A 21,876-nucleotide genomic window follows, 5' to 3' on the forward strand; every position below is an offset into this window, starting at 1 on the left:
TGAAAAATGTTGATAGTGTGATTAATTAAGTATTTATTTGCGGATATTGATGGGTGCTTAGGGTTATTGTGTAGCTGGAAGGCCAAGTGTCAGCCTCCTGGCAAGGCAACAAGGTTTTTAGCTCAAATGTCCTGGTACATGGTAAAGTTCAAAATGCCATTGACCTTAATAAGGGCCCCAGGATCAGCGGACACAAAATAGCCTGATAACATTGAAGATCCACCACCATATTTGACAGAAGATCCCTCCCAATGTGTTCTCCAATCTCATGAAATATTTTAGAAAAAGGCTCAGTGTCATCCTCACAAGGGGAGGGTGCTGGAGTATTATTGAAATCAGTGGTGCCAATCATTTTGACCCCTATCTGTATTTTATTTGTATTACTTGTTAAACAAAATCGGTTTCTCTGAGCAATTGTATTAGTATAAAATAACATCATTTAGCAATTTTTTTTAGCACACAACGTAGCTCAGTATTTATATTATTTATTTCATGCAGTCTTTTTTGCTCATCTTTATCAAGGGTGCCATTCATTTTGGACCTGACTATGTTCTCTTCCGACTGTCGGGGAAACCAAGACGTAGCATAAACAAGACACTATTAAGAGCCGTCTGCCACCACTGGGCTCATCGACAAATTTACTGGACAATTAAAGCTCAATTCAGTATAGTGACGAAACCTGAACTCCCCCATTCTCATCATTTATTTATGAGTCACGTGTGCCACATCTGTAGAGTTAAACCACATCCCCCCTCGCCTACACACTCCTGATACTGACCAGACCGGTTAAAAGATCAAGGCAGATACGTATTTCTACTCATCATCATTGTTGGCTGCGTCTGTCTGTATATGTTGACTACCTGCGTATGTGTGAGACGGAGACCGACCTGTGTGGACGTTCCCTTTGTGTTTCTTCAGAGCGTCTTTGCTCTTGAACCTCTTCCCACAGCTCTCAGCCTTACAGATGAACCTGGCGTCTCCTCTACACGCCTCCTTGTGCTGGTCATAACTACACGCACAGGGAATACAGACACAAGTCACTCACACACACACACAGGAACTCATACAACAACTCAGACAGATAGCAGCCCCTGTGTGCATGTTATGCTACTATGTGGGTTTGTGTTCTAGTTATGTAGGCCTACCTGGACTCTGAGCTGAAGGTGATGTGGCAAAGGGAACACTGGTGGTGGCCTCTGGAGGAGTCTCCTGAATGACCCAGGGTCTCAGCACAGTGCAGAACACTGAGGGGAAAATAAAGGAGGTGTAGTCAGACAGGGGTAATAAAGATAATAACAAAAATGCTGTAGAAGAAAATACTATACAAAAAAAATATCCAAGTGGCCTACATTCAAAGATTTAATCATGGACACTCTTACTGACATTTGTGGCTGTTGTTGTCTCTACCTTCTTGCCCATTGTGCTGTTGTCTGCGCCCAATAATGTTTGTACCGTGTTTTGTTCTGCTACCATGTTGTGCTGCTGTCATGTTGTGTTGCTACCATGCTGTGTCGTCATGTATTGCTACCATGCTATGTTGTCATGTGTTGCTACCATGCTATGTTGTTGTCGTCTTAGGTCTCTCTTTATGTAGTGTTCTGGTGTCTCGCTTGTCATGATGTGTGTTTTGTCCTATATTTAAAAAATGTATTTTTAATCCCAGCCCCCTTCCCCGCAGGAGGCGTGTTTTGCCTAAAGAAGCATTTGTTCTTAACTGACTTGCCTAGTTAAATAAAAAGTTAGATATTTTTTATAACAGGAAACTAATAGAGAGGATGAATCGGGTGGATACATTTTTTACTGGAGTGTGTGCAAATCTGTCAGTTCCACTATATGATCCATTTGGTAGCATACTTCTGTGTAACTCAAAGAATGTCAGGTAAGTAGAGTAGAGAGATGATGTAGGCTACACACTGGCGTTGCAAGGCTTGTTTGATGGGGAACTTCTTGCCACAGTTCCTGCACTTGTACTCTTTCTCCTCTGTGATTGGTCTCTGGTGCAGGCTCTGGAGGTGGGCTGCTAGGATCTCCTCGCTAGGGAAGCTGCTCTCACACAGCAGGCACGGGTGGTCCTCCTTCTTGATCACCAGTTCTATACACACAAACACACACACATTACACACACACGGACACGCGCGCACATATTACACACTTCAAGCAAACTGTTGAACCGACAAAACAGGGTTTATAAACATGGTTGGTGTAAAACTTTGATAGGCATGTACCCATTTCAATAAGATGTTTGGCCTCTTTGCTGTCTTCATCTTCCTCTTTGATGATTTCCTCTTCCTCATCCTCTTCCTCTTCCTCCATATCACTGTCCAGGTAGCCTATCAGCATTTCTGTGTCTGTCTCAATGTCGTCCACTGCCAGGTAGAAGATATTCTCTCCATCCTGAGAGATCAGAACACACACACACACACACACAGACAGAGGAAGAAAGGGGTTAGCTGAAGGTTGAACTCATTGAACCTAGACACTCGTCTGCTAAGGCTTGATTAAGGTCAGAGGTCAAGCACTCAAACTCTTAAACATGTCGTCATTAACTTCCATATACCTAAAGTCATGCTCTAACGAAATCAAAGCGTAATTTTCTGTTGGCTAAGGGATTTATAAATAGACATATATATTAATTTAACAGGGTAAAACACAATAAATGTCACTTTTGATGTAACACAGAGCTCTAACACACATGAATGACCTTTGAATAAGTAATCACTTTTAGCACTCTGGAATTAATGACAGAACCTCAGCCAGACGACCACAGGTCCTGTTCTTCTTCCCTTCCTTCTACAGTTGTTTTCCCTTCTTCCTCTAGTGAACCATTACGTTCTTAGAGAGCTGACATTTCCCAGGCCAAACCGTGTGTGTGTGTGTGTGTGTGTGTGTGTGTGTGTGTGTGTGTGTGTGTGTGTGTGTGTGTGTGTGTGTGTGTGTGTGTGTGTGTGTGTGTGTGTGTGTGAGAGAGAGTGTGTTCGGTTGAACTATCCTTGAAGTTCTCACAAGGATAGTAAAACAAAGGAAAATTCGACAAGTGGGGACATTTTGCTGGTCCCCACAAGGAAAAATTATATTTTAGGCTTAGGGGTTAGGTTTAAGGTTACAATTAGGCTCAGGGTTAGGAGTTAGGGTTAGGGGTTTAAATTAGGGGTTAGGGGAAATAGGATTTTGAATGGGAAAATCCTATGTTTGTGGGATTATGGATTATGGATATATGGATATAATGAATCTGATCTTAATCACAGTGACTGACATGGTTTGTTCAATTTAGAAGGGATGTTTGGTCCCCACAAGGACAGTAAAAGAAAGGTGTTTGTGAGTTTAAGCTAAGGCCAGGGACACATTTTATTTTTACCTTAATTAATGATGGCCTAGGAACAGTGGGTTAATTGCCTTGTTCAGGGGCAGAATGACAGATTTTTACCTTGTCAGCTGCTCAGGGATTCGATCTTGCAACCTTTCGGTTACAAGTCCAACGCTCTAACCACTAGGCTACCTGCCTCCCACACACATGATGTGTGTGTTCATGACTTTGGCTAATAGATCTGATTGTGTATGGGTTGTCTATGTTTGTGGGATTATGGATGTAATGAATCTGATCTTAATCACAGTGACGGACATGGTTTGTTCAATTTAGAAGGGATGTTCATCTGTTGGAATGTAAGCGATGCACAAGGTACTAGAGAAGATTTTCATCGTAATTTCAGACACCGAGTGGGAGTTACTTACAGCTACGAAAGACACCTCATGTTATAGTCATCAAGCAAAACCACCTTCATATCTCCTTCTGATATGGCAGGCTTGATCAGCAGCACATGGTGCGACAAAACAAGAAAATCCATATTCTCCATCTTCACTTCACTCCCACTATCTATCTCAACTCTATCTAACATTCCCTCTTCTCTTCTATCGTTTTCTCTCCGATGTCCATCTTCTCCCCCCCCTCTCTCTCTCTGAGATGTGTGCTCACACAGAGCTCTTCCTGTGTCTGTCCCTGCGGAGATAGTAACACCTTCAGACCTATCTTCAGAGTGGGGCTGTACCTGGATGGCTGCCAGGTTCTTCTCTTCTTGCGATGGCGCCTGGTGGACAAACCGCAGCCAATTGGCATGGCGAGGGTTACTGGCATCCAACACATAGAGCACATCGCCTTTACTACCTCGGACCTGCAACAGAGAACAAACATGCCTATCAAGGACATGAAATACTGTTGACATGTCTTATTTCCATACAGGTTTAGCATCTTGATCTAGCTTTCTGTTCATCTGGACATGCAGTTTTAACAAACTAAATCACAGTTGCTATGGGAAAAAAAACCTGGGATATAAAACAATGTGGATCTATCCAATATAACATGACAGTTATAGGCTGCTAGATGATTATACTGTAATTTCAGATGTAACCACACCTGAATTCTTTATGGCTGACAGATATGCAGTTACAGATACACATAATCTCACTGATCAGAAATGTTATTAAGCATGTCCCTTATATCAAATCAATTCAAAAACTCATGATGGGGATAAAACAGAATTGCACTTTGATTAACAGAGGCACAACATATGGGTGGAGTTTGTCAAGCCAAGACTCTACAGTCAAGAAGAGTATGTGCATCAAACTAGCTGCTCCGATTAGGCATCACCTGTGCTGTATCTGAACTGCCACAGAATTCAAGAGCATTTATTCAACTATTTATCCTTTCATTTTAATGGTAGGCCTACACTGAAAATAAATATAATGCATTGTATTATACACTGAGTGTATAATTGAGTTGCCCTCAGAACAGCCTCAATTTGTCAGGACATGGACTCTACAAGGTGTTGAAAGCCTTCCACAGGGATGCTGGCCCATGTTGACTCCAATGCTTCCCACAGTTGTGTCAAGTTGGCTGGATGTTGGATGGTGGACCATTCTTGATACACATGAAAAAACCCAGCAGCGTTGCAATTCTTGACACACTCAAACCGTTGCGCCTGGCACCTACTACCATACCCCGTTCAAAGGCACTTAAATCTTTTGTCTTGCCCGTTCACCCTCTGAAGGGCACACATACACAATCCATAGCTCAATTTTCTCAAGGCTTAAAAATCTTTGAGAAGAGCTTACCAAGAAAAACATCAAAAATGACTAATTCAAGGCAAAAAGGAGTTGGAGCACCCAACCAAAAAAAGGCAGAGATTGATTTATTTTTGCTCACTTTAATCCATTGTACAGGACGCGAACAGGTGACTGACGTTTGGACATCTTCCTCAGTGACCTGACCACTGCACGTAGCTCCTATGTATATCCCATTAACCCATTGAGACACAACAATGTAAAACAAGTATACTGATAATATGTTTCAAGGTAAATGGCAAATAATAACACAAAATAATAAGAGAAAGGGTGTGTCTCGTTAATTAAAATGCCATGTCAAAATATGCATAGGTGATTCTGGCACTACTCCATAGACACTGTTGATCCTTGAGGTGCTAAACACTGCCTTTTTTTTGGTTGAGTGCTACAACTCCTTTTTACCTCAAATGAGTCCTTTAGGAAGTTGTTCTTGGTAAGCTCTTCTCATGATGGCTGTCATTATTGTTGAACCTCCCTCCTTTCCTTTGTTTGCTGAAGCGCGAAGGCCCATCTAAATGCTTAAAAATCCTTCTTAACCTGTCTCCTCCCCTTCATCTACACGGATTGACATGGATTTAACAGGTGACATCAATAACTTCTAGGTTAGACTACTGCAATGCTCTACTTTCCGGCTACCTGGATAAAGCACTAAATAAACTTCAGTTAGTGCTAAATACGGCTGCTAGAATCCTGACTAGAACCAAAAAAATTTGAACATATTACTCCAGTGCTAGCCTCCCTACACTGGCTTCCTGTTAAGGCAAGGGCTGATTTCAAGGTTTTACTGCTAACCTACAAAGCATTACATGGGCTTGCTCCTACCTATCTCTCTGATTTGGTCCTGCCGTACATACCTACACGTACGCTACGGTCACAAGACGCAGGCCTCCTAATTGTCCCTAGAATTTCTAAGCAAACAGCTGGAGGCAGGGCTTTCTCCTATAGAGCTCAATTATTATGGAATGGTCTGCCTACCCATGTGAGAGACGCAGATTCGGTCTCAATCTTTAAGTCTTTACTGAAGACTCATCTCTTCATATGATTGTAGTCTGTCCCAGGAGTGTGAAGGTGAACGGAAAGGCTCTGGAGCAACGAACCGCCCTTGCTGTCTCTGCCTGGCCGATTCCCCTCTTTCCACTGGCATTCTCTGCCTCTAACCCTATTACAGGGCTCAGTCACTGGCTTACTGGTGCTCTTTCATGCCATCCCTAGGAGGGGTGTGTCACTTGAGTGGGTTGAGTCACTGATGTGATCTTGCTGTCTGGGTTGGCGCCCCCCTTGGGTTGTGCCGTGGCGGAGATCTTTGTGGGCTATACTCGGCCTTGTCTCAGGATGGTAAGTTGGTGGTTGAAGATATCCCTCTAGTGGTGTGTGGGCTGTGCTTTGGCAAAGTGGGTGGGGTTATATCCTTCCTGTTTGGCTCTGTCCAGGGGTATCATCGGATGGGGCCACAGTGTCTCCGGACCCCTCCTGTCTCAGCCTCCAGTATTTATGCTGCAGTAGTTTAGGTGTCGGGGGCTAGGGTCAGTTTGTTATATCTGGAGTACTTCTCCTGTCTTATCCAGTGTCCTGTGTGAATTTAAGTATGCTTTCTCTAATTCTCTCTTTCTTTCTCTCTCTCGGAGGACCTAAGCCCTAGGACCATGCCTCAGGACTACCTGGCATGATGACTCCTTGCTGTCCCCAGTCCACCTGGCCGTGCTGCTGCTCCAGTTTCAACTGTTCTGCCTGCGGCTATGGAATCCTGACCTGTTCAACGGACGTGCTACCTGTCCCAGACCTGCTGTTTTCAACTCTTTAGAGACAGCAGGAGTGGTAGAGATACTCTCAATGATCGGCTATGAAAAGACAACTGACATTTACTCCTGAGGTGCTGACTTGCTGCATCCTCGACAACTACTGTGATTATTATTATTTGACCATGCTGGTCATTTATGAACATTTGAACATCTTGGCCATGTTCTGTTACAATCTCCACCCGGCACAGCCAGAAGAGGACTGGCCACCCCTCATATCCTGATTCCCCTCTAGGTTTCTTCCTAGGTTTTGGCCTTTCTAGGGAGTTTTTCCTAGCCGCAGTGTTTCTACACCTGCATTGCTTGCTGTTTGGGGTTTTAGGCTAGGTTTCTGTACAGCACTTTGAGATATCAGCTGATGTACGAAGGGCTATATAAATACATTTGATTTGATTTGAATAAGGGATCATACAGTCGCTTTCATCTAGTCAGTGTTTGTCATGGAAAGAGCAAGAGTTCCTAATGTTTTGTACACTCAGTGTATATAGTATATGTATCATATATCTATTGTGCCTATGAAGAGAAATATGTGCTGTGACTGCAGTGCTATCACCTCCCACATCAGTCTGGTGTCCGTGCTCTCATCCAGCTCACTCTGCAGTTTCTTTTCTCCAGCAAAAGGGCCAAACTTTTCACCCTTGGAAAAAACACACATTGTCAGAAATAGGGTACAGGATATTCACTTTCTTTTTTACTAGAGGTCTTGTCCAGAACTGTCAGGGGCTATGTGAAGGTAACCATATATAAATTGTGCGATGTAATAAAGGCCCCCAAAAAATGTGCAGTTGTACAACAGTATAGAACTATATAGTATTATAATAAATAGTATTGTCCTTGAATCCATCCTATGCATTTCACTTTGGACCCACTAGTAGTAGTAGACTAGTTAGAACACGCTAGGGGGGGGGGGGGGGGAATCAATGTGTTCCAAATGAATGAAGCTTTCACGTTTAAGTTTTGAACAATGTGAGATTACATAATGAAATAACTTCAAGTTAAAAAAAATATGGTTTGCACCATTGTCAACTTTGCTACAATATTGTGGAATAGCCTATAAAACCCGATTAATGTTGAGTATGAAAGTTAAATGACAGCAATATGCAATGAAGCAATGTTATAATGTATCAACAAATGTGTTAAAGTGTAACATACGAGAGTCCTGACTGGACATGGTGGAGTGAGCTACAGTAGTGCTGAAATCACAGTTACAGTATCTAGCTACGTGGCACTTTACGTCAGAGCAGCTTTCGTGTAGGCTACGGCTTTAGGTTTTGGAAGCGACTCGCAAAAGAACACAAAATGCGAACAGAAAACTGCCTATTTCTCTATTTCACCGAATTAGTTTTGCACGTTGGTAAATGTATTCATACCCAAAACATACAAAGTTGTCCTGACCAAAAGAACAAACCTTTTTCACTCGTCTCGCCGTGTAAAGCCCGATTCCATCCTGGACCTTAGATGACTTCAAAGAAAATCTATCTGGCACATACATACCCAACATTGTCATTACTCTAAACGAATCCCTAAAGTGATAATTCGAAACAATGCCGACGGCAAAAGTAATGAATATTGTCTGTTTTCGCACAGAGCAGAGAGTTTTCAGCGGGTTGTTTTTCCGTAATTTGGTCCAGGTTCAACTTCCACTCTTGCTGTAAGACTGTAGCGGAGCGTCCTGATTGGTTGAAAGTTTGTTACCAGGAGCTACATATTTAGTGAAGGATGCTCGTGCACTTGGAAGTCCCTCTGTCCCTTAACTTTAGATGACAAACGGTAACCACAAATACGTGCCAAAACTAACGTTAAGCAGGTCATCACGGTTACCCTGTATATAAAGTCGGAAGTTCACACACACCTTAGCCAAATACTTTTAAAATCAGTTTTTCACAATTCCTGACATTTAATCCTAGTAAGTTAGGATCACCACTTTTTTAAGAATTTGAAATGTCAGAATAATAGTGGAGAGAATGATTTATTTCAGTTTTTATTTCTTTCATCACATTCCCAGTGGGTCAGAAGTTTACATACACTCAATTAGTATTTGGTAGCATTGCCTTTAAATTATTTAACTTGGGTCAAACGTTTTGGGTAGCCTTCCACAAGCGTCCCATAAAAAGTTGGGTGAATTTTGGCCCATTCCTCCTGACAGAACTGATGTAACTGAGTCAGGTTTGTAGGCCTCCTTGCTCGCACACGCTTTTTCAGGTGTGCCCAAAAAATTTATACAGGATTGAGGTCAGGGCTTTGTGATGGCTACTCCAATACCTTGACTTTGTTGTCCTTAAGTCACTTTGCCACAACTCTGGTAGTATTCTTGGGGTGATTGTCCATTTGGAAGACCCATTTGCGACCAAGCTTTAACTTCCTGACTGATGTCTTGAGATGTTGCTTCAATATATCCACATAATTTTCCTACCTCATGATGCCATCTATGTTGTGAAGTGCACCAGTCCCTCCTGCAGCAAAGCACCCCCACAACATGAATCTGCCACCCCCATGCTTCACGGTTGGGATGGTGTTCTTCGGCTTGCAAGCCTCCACCTTTTACCTCCAAACATAATGATTGTCATTATGGCCAAAACAGTTATATTTGTGTATCATCAGACCAGAAGACATTTCTCCAAAATGTACGATCTTTGTCCCCATGTGCAGTTGCAAACCATAGTCTGGATTTTTTGTGGTGGTTTTGAAGCAGTGGCTTCTTCCTCGCTGAGCGGCCTTTCAGGTTATTCCGATATAGGACTCGTTTTACTGTGGATATAGATAATTTTGTACATGTTTCCTCCAGCATCTTCACAAGGTCCTTTGCTGTTGTTCTGGGATTGATTTGCACTTTTCACACCAAAGTACGTTCATCTCTAGGAGACAGAACACGTCTTTTTATTTTTATTTTACCTTTATTTAACCAGGCAAGTCAGTTAAGAACAAATTCTTATTTTCAATGACGGCCTGGGAACAGTGGGTTAACTGCCTGTTCAGGGGCAGAACGACAGATTTGTACCTTGTCAGCTCAGGGGTTTGAACTCACAACCTTCCGGTTACTAGTCCAACGCTCTAACCACTAGGCTACCCTGCCGTCTCCTTCCTGAGCATTATGATGGCTGCGTGGTTCCATGGTGATTATATTTGCGTTCTATTGTTTGTACAGATGAACTTGGTACCTTCAGGCATTTGGAAATTGCTCCCAAGGATGAACCAGACTTGTGGAGGTCTACAATTTGGTCTTGGCTGATTTCTTTAGATTTTTCCATGATGTCAAGCAAGGAGGCACTGAGTTTGAAGGTAGGCCTTGACATACAGCCACAGGTACACCTCCAAGTGACTTAAATTATGTAAATTAGCCTATCAGAAGCTTCTAAAGCCATGACTTCATTTTCTGGACTTTTCCAAGCTGTTAAAAGGCACAGTCAACTTAGTGTATGTAAACTTCTGACCCACTGGAATTGTGATACACTGAATTACAAGTGAAATAATCTGTCTGTAAACAATTGTTGGAAAAATGACTTAACCGAGACCGTCAGTGAGTGGATGGAGATATTGGAGGAGAAAGAATGGAGAGAGTTGTTGAGTTGGTGGAGGAGGCACGACATTTGCCCTAAGGAGCGTGTTATCAGTTTAATGCAACCTGAGTCAGCTCTTCGTACTCATCCTGAGGAGCGTGCTATCAGTCTGGTAAAATCTGTGCCGGCTTCACTCACCAGGTCTCCAGTACACCTTCCCAGCCCTGTACGTCCTGTGCCAGCTCTCCAAACTTTCCTTGAGGAGAGTGTCATTTGTCCGGTACCATTTCTGACGGCTTTACGCACCAGGTCTTCAGTGCGCCTCCACAGCCCAGTATGTCCTGTGCCAGCTCCTCGCACTAACGGTGCGAAGTGTGTCATCGTTCCGGTACAATTGATGCTGGCTATACACACCAGGTCTCCAGTGTGCCTTCACAGCCCAGTACGTCCTGTGCCAGCTCCTCGCACTCGCCCTGAAGAGCATGTCACCAGTCGGGTGCCACCTGTGCCAACTCCACGCATCAGGCCTCCAGTGCGCTTCCCCAGTCTGGTACGTCCTGTCCTCCTCGCACTTGCCCTGAAGTGTGTGTTACCAGTCCGGTACCACCTGTGCCGGCTCCACGCACTAGGCCTCCAGTGCGCCTACCCAGTCCGGTACGTCCTGTGTCTCCTCATCGCACTCGCCCTGAAGTGCGTGTCCTCAGTCAGGTACATCCTGTGCCTGCTCCACGCAAACGCCCTGAAGAGCGTGTCACCAGTCCGGTGCAACCTATGCCGGCTCCACACATCAGGCCTCCAGTGTGCCTCCCCAGTCCGGTACGTCCTGTATCAACTCCCCGCACTCTCCCTGAAGTGCGTGTCACCAATCCGGTGCCACCTGTGCCGGCTCCACGCATCAGGCCTCCAGTGCGCCTCCCCAATCCGGTACGTCCTCTGCCAGTTCCACGCACTCGCCCTGAAGTGTGTGTCACCAGTCCGGCTCCACGCACTAGGCCTCCAGTGTGTATTCACAGAGCCGCCAACGAGGGTTCGCAGTCCAGAGCCTCCAGCGACGTTTAACAGTCCAGAGCCGCTAGCGAGGGTTCAAAGTCCATAGCCGCCAGCGAGGGTTCACAGTCCAGAGCTTCCGGCGACGGTTCCCAGTCCAGAGCTTCCGGTGACGGTTCCCAGTCCAGAGTTTCCGGCGACGGTTCCCAGTCCAGAGCTTCCGGTGATGGTCCACAGTCCAGAACTTCCTACAACGGTCCACGGTCCAGAACCTCCTATGACAGTCCACAGTCCGGAACCTCCAGCGACGATCCACGGTCCGGAACCTCCTACGACAGTCCAAGGTCCGGAACCTCCTGCGACGGTCCACAGTCAGGAACCTCCAGCTGCGGTCGACGGCCCAGAGCTTCCAGGCAAGGTGTCCAGTCCCACTCCAGGACAGGAGTCTTCCTCTGCGCCGATGTCCAGTCAAGGCACGGTGCTCAGTCCCGCTCCAAGGTCGGAGTCTTCCTCTGCGATGGTGTCCAGTCAAGGCACGGTGCTCAGTCCCGCTCCAAGGTCGGAGTCTTCCTCTGCACCGGTGTCCAGTCAAGGCACGGTGCTCAGTCCCGCTCCAAGGTCGGAGTCTTCCACTGCGCCGGTGTCCAGTCAAGGCACGGTGCTCAGTCCCGCTCCAAGGTCGGAGTCTTCCTCTGCGACGGTGTCCAGTCAAGGCACGGTGCTCAGTCCCGCTCCAAGGTCGGAGTCTTCCTCTGCGACGGTGTCCAGTTAAGGCACGGTGCTCAGTCCCGCTCCAAGGTCGGAGTCTTCCTCTGCGACGGTGTCCAGTCAAGGCACGGTGCTGAGTCCCGCTCCAAGGTCGGAGTCTTCCTCTGCAACGGTGTCCAGTCCAAACACGGCATCCAGTCCAGCTCCATGGCAGGAGCCCTCTTCTGCGCCGGTGTCCAGTCCAGACACGGCATCTAGTCTCGCTCCTAGGCCCGAGCCTTCCTCAGCGCCGGTGACCAGTCCAGGCATGGCTACCAGCCCAGCTCCAAGGCACGAGCCTTCCTCTGCGCCGATGCCCAGTACGGGCACGTCGTTCAGCCCGGTCGGTTCCCGGGTCTGGGGGGGGGCTATGACCCGCACCGGAGCCGCCACCAACACTAATCACCCACCCTACACTCCCAATTTGGTTTCAGGTTTTGTGGCCGGAGTCCGCACCTTTGGGGGGGGGGGGGGGGGGGTACTGTCACGCCCTGGCCATAGAGAGCCCTTGTTGTTATTTTGTGTTTTGTGCATGTGCACCACGTAGTCATGTTTCGTTGATAGTTTATTGATTTATTTGTTTTGTTCTTGCTAAGTTTGACTTTATAATAAATATGTGGAGCTCAACATCCGCTGTGCCTTGGTCCGTCTCTCCTCACGTACGTGACAGCCTATTAAATCAGACTAATTGAAAGCTTGATGACAATAATTGCATTTCCACCATGACATTGCTTTTATCTATGATTAATACAGATACATGTAACATAATGGCATAAACAGTCATGGCAGCTGTTTCATGCTAATTGACTTGGCCTTCCTCTACCAAACTAGCTTACCTGGAGTTTTATGAACCCCTTATGATAGAAGGTAAAAGTGTTGGCATAACAGTAGGAACCCAATCACAGTGGGTGTACAGCATAATATCAGTTACTGCTCTAGGGCCAACACTGAGCCAAAATCAGCATTTTGTTTCCAGTGCTTTAAAATAACCTTTTCAAAGAACTATGGTACTCTGATCCAATTGCTGTCCCAATATTGTCTGTATATTCTCTTTATGGCTTCTGGTGTGTGTGTGTGTGTGTGTGTGTGTGTGTGTGTGTGTGTGTGTGTGTGTGTGTGTGCATGTTAATATAGTGGATTTGCTATCCTTAGCTAAACATCTTGCACTTTTTCTACGTTGTAGACCTCATGTACCTCCTAATCTGCCTATTTTGGTCAGAGTATGACACTACGGCCAATTTACTAGAAAATATACCTTTCTGTATTTAGAAACCATCTGTGCAGGCTGACATCACACTGTCTAAGTGACTTCACATGTGGAAGGTGGATGAGAGACTATACACAAATGCATTAGGTCTCAGTTCAAACTCAATCTCAGACCATTAGTGAGGGAGAAATACATCATCCACCTTGATTTGTTGACTTTTACCCCGCAGGACAGAGATTAGTGTCATCAAGTACACATATACTCACTCTGGCTCTGTTGGTGTGTTTGTCTGTCTGAAGAACTGTATATGTTGTTGGATGCACATCTTCAACAAATCTCCTTTCTCTCTAATCAGTGTTGTGTCAGCATTGTGATAGTGTTGTTTACAATGTTCGTAGCTCTTGTTTATCTTAATGACTTCCTGTGGCATTATGGGTCCGTGTTCCGCACTGCCATGATTGATTCACATGATCAGTGTGAGTTGACTAGGTTACCACAGTGCCTTTGCGTCATGATGTTCTTGTTTACTGGAGAGCCAATGAACTGGCATGCATCTCTGCTCTGTTTCTTTGAAAGGGGATGAGTTTCCATGGGTAGGAACATTTGTTTAAGACTCAGCACTCTGGACTCCGTCGTCCAAATCCTAGTTAAGCTGGTGATTGTTTTTTTCCCTTTCAGTGTTACATTTAAACGGTGTCTATTTTGTGTATATTTCTCCTTTCAAAGACACAAAAACAAAACATTTCTTCACTACCAATTTTTTTCTCACATAGTATATGGGCAATTCAATGGCAACAGAATGACACTGAAGTGACAATTTCTTTCACTTTAAAAACAAAACCATTGATTGCGAAGCTAAACAAGCCATTCAACTACTGTTACGGCTTCTAGGAGTAGTGGGTGGGGGAGTCAGGCGCAGAGAGCAGGTAGTTCAGAACGTGGATCTTTATTCCAAAGACAGTGAAAACGGACATGCCAAACACAAGGGCGCATAAAATACCCAGTCCAAACAAACAGGACTAAACTGTCCAGAAAAATAGAATCCACAAATAATCCAACACCATGAACAGAAAACAAGCCCGCACAAAAGCCGGCGGGCCTAGTGCACTTAAATAGCCCACAAACAAAACTAAACTCAAAACAGGTGTAACCAATCAGACCAAACTAACAGAAACAAAAAAGGGAATCGATGGCAGCTAGTAGGCCTGTGACGACGAGCGCCGAGTGCCGCCCGAACAGGAAGAGGCACCATCTTCGGCAGGATTCGTGACAACTTTTAAAAAATGTAACTGAAAAGTTTACAAAAACACAAATACTTGAACAGTGCAGATGTCAATTTTCTACTCTGAATTAAGATTCCAAGATGTCTTCAGAAAAAATACGGAAGGGAGTTATGATAGGACACCTTGAGATTGAAAAACCTTTTAATTGAACAACAGTAAATTAAGTGGATTTACATCTGATAACATAGTGACAGTAACAGAATGACTTCGTGGGTCCCTGATCTGTACTATACTGTACATACAGTGCCTTCAGAATGTATTCAGAACCCTTGACTTTTTCAACATTTTGTTAGGTTACAGCCTTATTCTAAAACGAATTCAATATTTTGTTCCTCATCAATCTACACACATTACCACATAATGACAAAGCAATAACAGGTTTTTAGATATGTTTTGCTCATATATATATATATTTTTTAAACGGAAATATTACATTTATATAAATAAATTCAGACCCTTTACTCAGTACTTTTTTGAAGCACCTTTGGCAGCGATTACAGCCTCAAGTCTTCTTAGGTATAACGCTACAAGTGTAACGGTTTTCCTGTTGTGAAGGAGAAGCGGACCAAAATGCAGCGTGGTGGTTATTCATGTTCTTTAATTTCTAAAGACACTATACATGAAATAACTAAACAAAACAAGAAAAGTGAAAACCTAAACAGTCCTATCTATTGCAAACACAGAGACAGGAACAATCACCCACAAACACACAGTGAAACCCAGGCTACCTAAGTATGATTCTCAATCGGAGACAACTAATGACACCTGCCTCTGATTGAGAACCACACTAGCCCGAAACATAGAAATGCGCAAATCATAGAAAAACAAACATAGACTGCCCACCCAACTCACGCCCTGACCATACTAAATAAATACAAAACAAAGGAAATAAAGGTCAGAACGTGACAGTACCCCCCCCCCCCCCCCCCCCCAAAGGTGCGGACTCCGGCCACAAAACCTTGACCTATAGGGGAGGGTCTGGGTGGGCGTCTGCCCGCGGTGGCGGCTCTGGCACGGGACGCGGACCCCACTTCAACATTGTCTTAGTCCCCCACCTTGTCCGCTTCCGCGGCCTCCTAGCCACGGCGACCCTACTTAATGACCCCACTGGACAGAGGGGCTGCTCGGGACAGTCACCTCCCTGACCAAGGCCCTTCTCCCCGATTGCTTAGTTCAGCCGGGCGGTCAGCTCTAGGAAGAGTTTTGGTGGTTCCAAACTTCTTCCATTTAAAAACGATGGAGGCCACTGTGTTCTTGGGGACCTCTGCAGATATTTTTTGGTACCCTTCCCCAGATCTTTGCCTCGACACAATCCTGTCTCGGAGCTCTATGTACAATTCCTTCGACCTCATGGCTTGGTTTTTGCACTGACATGCCCTGTCAACTGTGGGACCTTATATAGACAGGTGTGTGCCTTTCCAAATCATGTCCAATCAATAGAATTTACCACAGGTGGACTCCAATCAAGTTGTCGAAACATCTCAAGGATGATCAATGGAATCAGGACAATTTCGAGTCTCATAGCAAAGGGTCTGAATACTTATGTAAATAAGGTATTTCTTTTTTTTTGTATATAAATGTGCAAACATTTCTAAAAACAGCTTTTGCTTTGTCATTATGGGTTATTGTGTGTAGATTGCTGAGGATTTAGTTTTTTAATCCGTTTTAGAATAAGGCTGTAACGTAACAAAATGTGGAGTCAAGGGGTCTGAATACTTTCTGAAGGCACTGTAAATGCGTAATTATAGTGATGTATTCATTGTGATGTATCCCGACTAGTCATACAAATGTAGAAAAATGCAATATCCTCCATTGCATTTTGGTGTATTATTCTGTTGTTATTCTTCACTCATGAGGGAGGGAAATTTGAAAATATCTTAACGATTTGCAAGTTTTTTGTAACAAAATGACATGATACAATGAAATATTTCTTAAACTTACAGAAGGCAAATCATTTCTGAAAAATTAAATATAAATGTTGAAATTAGTTGTCAGGGGTCTTAACTTCAACATTAATGTGTTTTGATGTATTTCTAATACCTTTTAAGACTTTTCTGGTAGATGTGGTCTAAGACCCTTCTAAGATCTGTTTGACATGAAATCAAACATTTTGCTTATTCTGAATTTTAGGATGGAAAATGAACTTCACATGTTGGTGCTCATTTGGGTTTAATGCCGCATTCATGTGCTAGTTGGAACTAGGAACCTCTGAAATTTCCAACTTGCTAATTGGTTGTAGATATACACGTGCCACATTCAACCAGTTAGCGAGCTAGAAATTTTAGAGGTTCTTAGTTCCGATTATTACGTGAACGTGGCATGCTGGCGGGAACCGGGTTACCACGATTTACCAAGATTACCTGCCAAAACTCACTCCTCTTTCCAGAAATGAATAATTGTGAGAAACATTCTTTCTATCAACAGTGTGACGTGAAATGGAACTGTTAAATTATATGCAAAGTCTAAATCTGTCTTCATACAGCCTTTTCTGCTCTGCTATCTGCATGATCAATAATCAATGCTCTGCTATCTGCATGATCAATAATCAATGCTCTGCTATCTGCATGATCAATAATCAATGCTCTGCTATCTGCATGATCAATAATCAATGCTCTGCTATCTGCATGATCAAGAATCAATGCTCTGCGTGTGTGTCTGTTTGTGTGCGGTAGCCTACCATATTTACTTACACAAAATCGGCATGAATTCAAAACGGACACATTGTTCATGCTGAAACTGTACATGCCACCTTGAAATGCAGTTGATACGGTAACAAAATTAGCTCCAACTTGTCCCTTACTTCATATCACACGAGACCTGAAGGAACTAATCTTCGTATTCTTTAAAATTATTGTCTGTTTCTCCTCGTCTGTTTGTGTATTGTCTCAGTTCACCTTTGTATTTGAGGTTGTCTAACCGCTAGCCAGTGTTCCAGGTGTGCTATAAGACCCCACTGACATTATAGAAGAGCAGTAGGGGGGAAGTCTACGTGGATCTATTGGATGACAGGAGTGACCAGTGGACTGAGAGGCTCTTTCTGTGCCCCCAACCCCCCATCCCCTCCTGTCCCCTTCTGACATCCCTGTCAGTGCCACGGTCTGGAGGGTCAGGACCAAGACAATTAAAGGCCATGAACCCTTTCTCCTTCTTTAGACCCCTGTAGAACCTCCCTACCCATAAACGTTCACTCAGCTTTCATGACTACCCCTAGGTAATCCAGACCAACCCTGGTCATCTACTGTTGACCAGTAACCATACACACACACACACACACACACACATTCAGATACACAGTCAGGCACACAGTCAGACAGACACACCATCATAACATGGCCACCGGTTTCCCTGGGCTTTTCATCAGGTCTTGTGTTAATGTGCCTTCTTCAGTAGGTCGCAAAAAAGCTGGATGTACCCGGACTGCTAAATTCAGGTTAGATCAGCAACAGGGTCCTATCATATCATCTATCAGACCATTATACTGAATCAAAAAAGGCCAGAAGATCACTAACACAACAGGACCAGGACTTAGAACACAAAGAGCAATGAGCCATGAAACCTAGGATCCAGCCATCCTCTCTCTGTACTGCCAATGACGAGAGGGCCGCAGAGCACAGAAATCACATTTAGGACATGGCAGAAGATTGACCTGAAATAAACACTTTCAGTTTATTTTTTTCTAAATAAATATTTTCACTGCAGGGAAAACTCAGTTTGGCAAACACACAAATGGTTCCATACAGGATTTTCCAAATGTATGAGTGCATGTTTGTTGAAATACTCAAACCTGATACTGTAGGTTTAGAGGCCAGACCACCTTTTCAGGTTTCACAAACCCCCTCAGTCCCCTACCACCCCAACCCCCTATTTCAAGGCTATTGTAAAACAGCCAGCAAACCATTTCCTGCAGCTCCGAGGTCACTGGATAAATTATGTTTTCGTTTGTCAACCCCTGGTCCCCGGCGGACCCTGTTAGAGAAGGTTCTTCAGAGGGCGTCTACAGAGATTACAGTACTGATGAAGGGTGAGAAATTACAGGCACTTAGGAGTGAGCAGAGAACCGAGGGACCACCCCTACGAGGGTCCTCCTAGGCATTCATACTGTAATAAGTGTACACAAACACATGTTTCCTTTCATGTTCATGTATAACACTCATGAGCACGCACGCACACACACACACACACACACGCACGCACGCACACACACACACACACACACACACACACACACACACACACACACACACACACACACACACACACACACACACACACACACACACACACACACACACATACATACACACACACACACACACTCATACAACTCACGCTCCATACATATACATAAAACCTAAATAGACTTAGTACACATTGCACACATGCATAGACACACTGAAACACACACATACTCCTAGATGGTAAATGACTGGCAGTTTAAACAGGGAATTCAGTGTTAGTGTATTATCACTGCAGCCATACATTGGTTGAGTCCTTCAGCTGGGGTTTGCAGATGGAGGTCGTTTGAAGACAGGGGGTCACAGGTCTCTTTCTCCCTGCCCTGGGACAGGACACTGCGGGCTAGGGATGGCTCTGGGCATCAGCCCCAGACTTCCGCCTGCCTGACCTTATGCTGGTTTGTAGCAGAACCCCAACAATGATCTATACCCTGAGAGGCAAAAGTAGAATCATGTTCATCATAGTCTACCCCTCTGTATTGTCCTGCCAGGGCTCAGTATGCGTGTGTGTTCGTTCGCATGTGCATGTGCATGTGTATATGATTTGTATAACACTAATTTGGAAAATCGCAATGCCCATGTTATGGTGTTGAGATCCTAGAAAAAGATTAAGTTGGCCCCAGTGTGGAGCTGAAATGTGTGACTAAACCCGTACTCAGTCCACATCTTATTTTCCCATAGTAGCCTAGGTGCCTTGGATAGTAGCCTCGGTGCCTTGCATAGTAGCCTCAGTGCCTTGGATTGTAGCCTAGGTGCCTTGGATAGTAGCTTAGGTGCCTTGGATAGTAGCCTAGGTGCCTTGGATAGTAGCCTAGGTGCCTTGGATAGTAGCCTAGGTGCCTTGCATAGTAGCCTCGGTGCCTTGGATTGTAGCCTAGGTGCCTTGGATAGTAGCCTAGGTGCCTTGGATAGTAGCCTAGGTGCCTTGGCCTCATTCTGCTCCAAAAATGCTTATAACAGTCATCAGAGAGTCTTCAGTTTCACTGCTTTCTCTGCCAAAGGGATAATCATCTCTGAGAAGCGTTCCATGTTATTCTTTAGTTTCAAATCACATGAGAGTGTCATGAACAGAGGCTGTGTGTTAGTGTGTGTGTGTGTGTGTGTGTGTGTGTGTGTGTGTGTGTGTGTGTGTGTGTGTGTGTGTGTGTGTGTGTGTGTGTGTGTGTGTGTGTGTGTGTGTGTGTGTGAGGTGTATGGCTGTCTGTCTCTGTGGGTCTGTATGCATACCTGCCACTCTAGTGGCTATTTCTTCTTCACAAACTCGACAAAATTGTACATTAAAGATTACCGGGATCCCTGGAGTGTCAAATCTTCACATTTCCAGAAAAAATAAAATCACAAGACAAAATGTGTCCCCCAATGTCGAATGTATGCAATTCCACAAAATACACAACATGCCTGCTGCAGATTTTCAAAAAAGAAAAAAGCACATTTTCCAAACAGGTTGTTGTTTCATGGAAGCCTTTAGCCTAGCTGATTTACTGGCCCAGGCCTGGTTCTACATCACATCAATTAAATGCTCCCAAACCCGATAAAAATACAGATTTTTAGAAAACACTACAGTAGACTATATTGATTTAAACTGGGTTTGAGAACAAAGCTCCCGAGGTGGGCTGTAGAGGAGTGAGGAAATGAGAAAACAGCCGTTAGGCATAGAAAAAGCGCAGAAAGCAGAAAACTCACCTTGGTGATGATCAACTGAATGGAAATACTGGAATAAAGTAGGCTAATACAATTGAAGGCATTTATCAAATTCTTACTTATGCTGAAACTCCCAAAATCGTATCCAATCGTTATACTAATATAAAGCAATAGTCGTATGTGGTCACCTAGATTATTTCAGCATCGTTTAGACACAAGCATGTGCCGACTAGATAAATCAGAAATGATCAGATCAATTAGTGTCAGATTTTTGTTTTCACTGAATCTCCCTTTGGATATTTGGTAACAATTAGCACGGGGAAATGTTAGCTAAATTGAGATGAGTGCTAATGATTTTCTTTATTCTAGTTTGCTCATATATTAGCTGATCAGAAAATGTTTCTAGCATGTTATACAATTGGATGTTGATCTTCAACTCCCGAACAAAAGCCCGCGACTTGTCTGAAAATCAATCAATGTGATTTTGTTGAACTGAATCTCTGTCTGTATATTTGGAAGATATCTGGCTAGACAAGTGGAAGTGGTAGCTCATGTATTAGTTTGCTCATCTATCAATGATCAAAATAATTTAGCATGAAATAATGTAGCCTAAATCAAGTGAATTATCAATGTAGTGACTCCTTATATAGAGCCTAGGCTATTTTCCTATTTTTCCAATCCCACTGAAACCCAAAATCCTGACTCATGTCTCGCATGAAAATTCCTAACTTTATTCTGTAATCCATAGGTTGCATTATCAAAGCACGTCTCGTCTATGCATGTCAAAATACCGCTATAACATTTCCCCTGCTGTCTCGTTTTGCTGCCCTTATGAGAGTTTCCGTAGACAATGTGTGATCAACTAACGATACGAGAGTAGGTAGATATGGGCTTAAAAAAAAGAAGAGTTGGTCCCGTTAAAATACCTTGACATTAAACAGGTTCCTCTATTCATCTCCCAGTTATTCATGAGGTGATCTGCTATCCGTATAATCATCAACTCCATTTTGCCAAATAGAAGATATTCTGTAGTTCGTTGGAGGTTGTGTAGCAAGTTTAGCAACTTTAGTCAATTTACTTTTGTTTGACTGCAATTAGAAAGTTTGTATGATTCGAAAACGCTATAGCCTACTCCGGGTGCACGCTCAGAGTCCTGAGCACGCTCTGTCTCTAGGGCCTACTGCTGAAATGCGCTGAAATTATTGAGGAACAAGATAACGCTCGGAATTTATGAAAGGCCTGTTTCGCAATTCACAACGATGTCATTAGCGATCAATTACTCTATGATTACTTAATAGCTGTGAAATCTTTACATAGTGGAGCAGCCAAGCCTGTAACGTTGCGCAGGGACAATCTAATTTTGGGAGA

The 21,876-nt window shown here is 44.0% G+C and overlaps 1 protein-coding gene across 2 annotated transcripts in view; it reads right to left on the minus strand.

Annotated features, from left to right (window-relative positions):
* The window catches only part of LOC139407649 (PR domain zinc finger protein 5-like), a 64,309-nt gene extending 55,737 nt beyond the window's left edge, over nt 1-8,572 (minus strand). Inside the window, exons 1-7 of one of the 2 annotated variants that reach the window (XR_011634112.1) lie at nt 8,320-8,564; nt 7,465-7,548; nt 4,044-4,166; nt 2,226-2,394; nt 1,915-2,092; nt 1,146-1,244; nt 888-1,009 (exon numbers count right to left, since the gene is read on the minus strand). Coding sequence is in view for 1 of the 2 variants with exons in the window: in XM_071151487.1 (XP_071007588.1) it covers nt 888-1,009; nt 1,146-1,244; nt 1,915-2,092; nt 2,226-2,394; nt 4,044-4,166; nt 7,465-7,548; nt 8,320-8,418 (874 nt within the window). In the remaining variant the exon portion in view is untranslated. Of the gene's footprint in view, nt 1-887; nt 1,010-1,145; nt 1,245-1,914; nt 2,093-2,225; nt 2,395-4,043; nt 4,167-7,464; nt 7,549-8,319 lie in introns of both variants that reach the window. The other variant, XM_071151487.1, reaches the window with a different exon arrangement.
* Between the last annotated feature and the right edge of the window lie 13,304 nt (nt 8,573-21,876).

This window comes from Oncorhynchus clarkii, chromosome 4 (assembly GCF_045791955.1).
Source record: "Oncorhynchus clarkii lewisi isolate Uvic-CL-2024 chromosome 4, UVic_Ocla_1.0, whole genome shotgun sequence".
Lineage (NCBI taxonomy): Eukaryota > Metazoa > Chordata > Actinopteri > Salmoniformes > Salmonidae > Oncorhynchus > Oncorhynchus clarkii.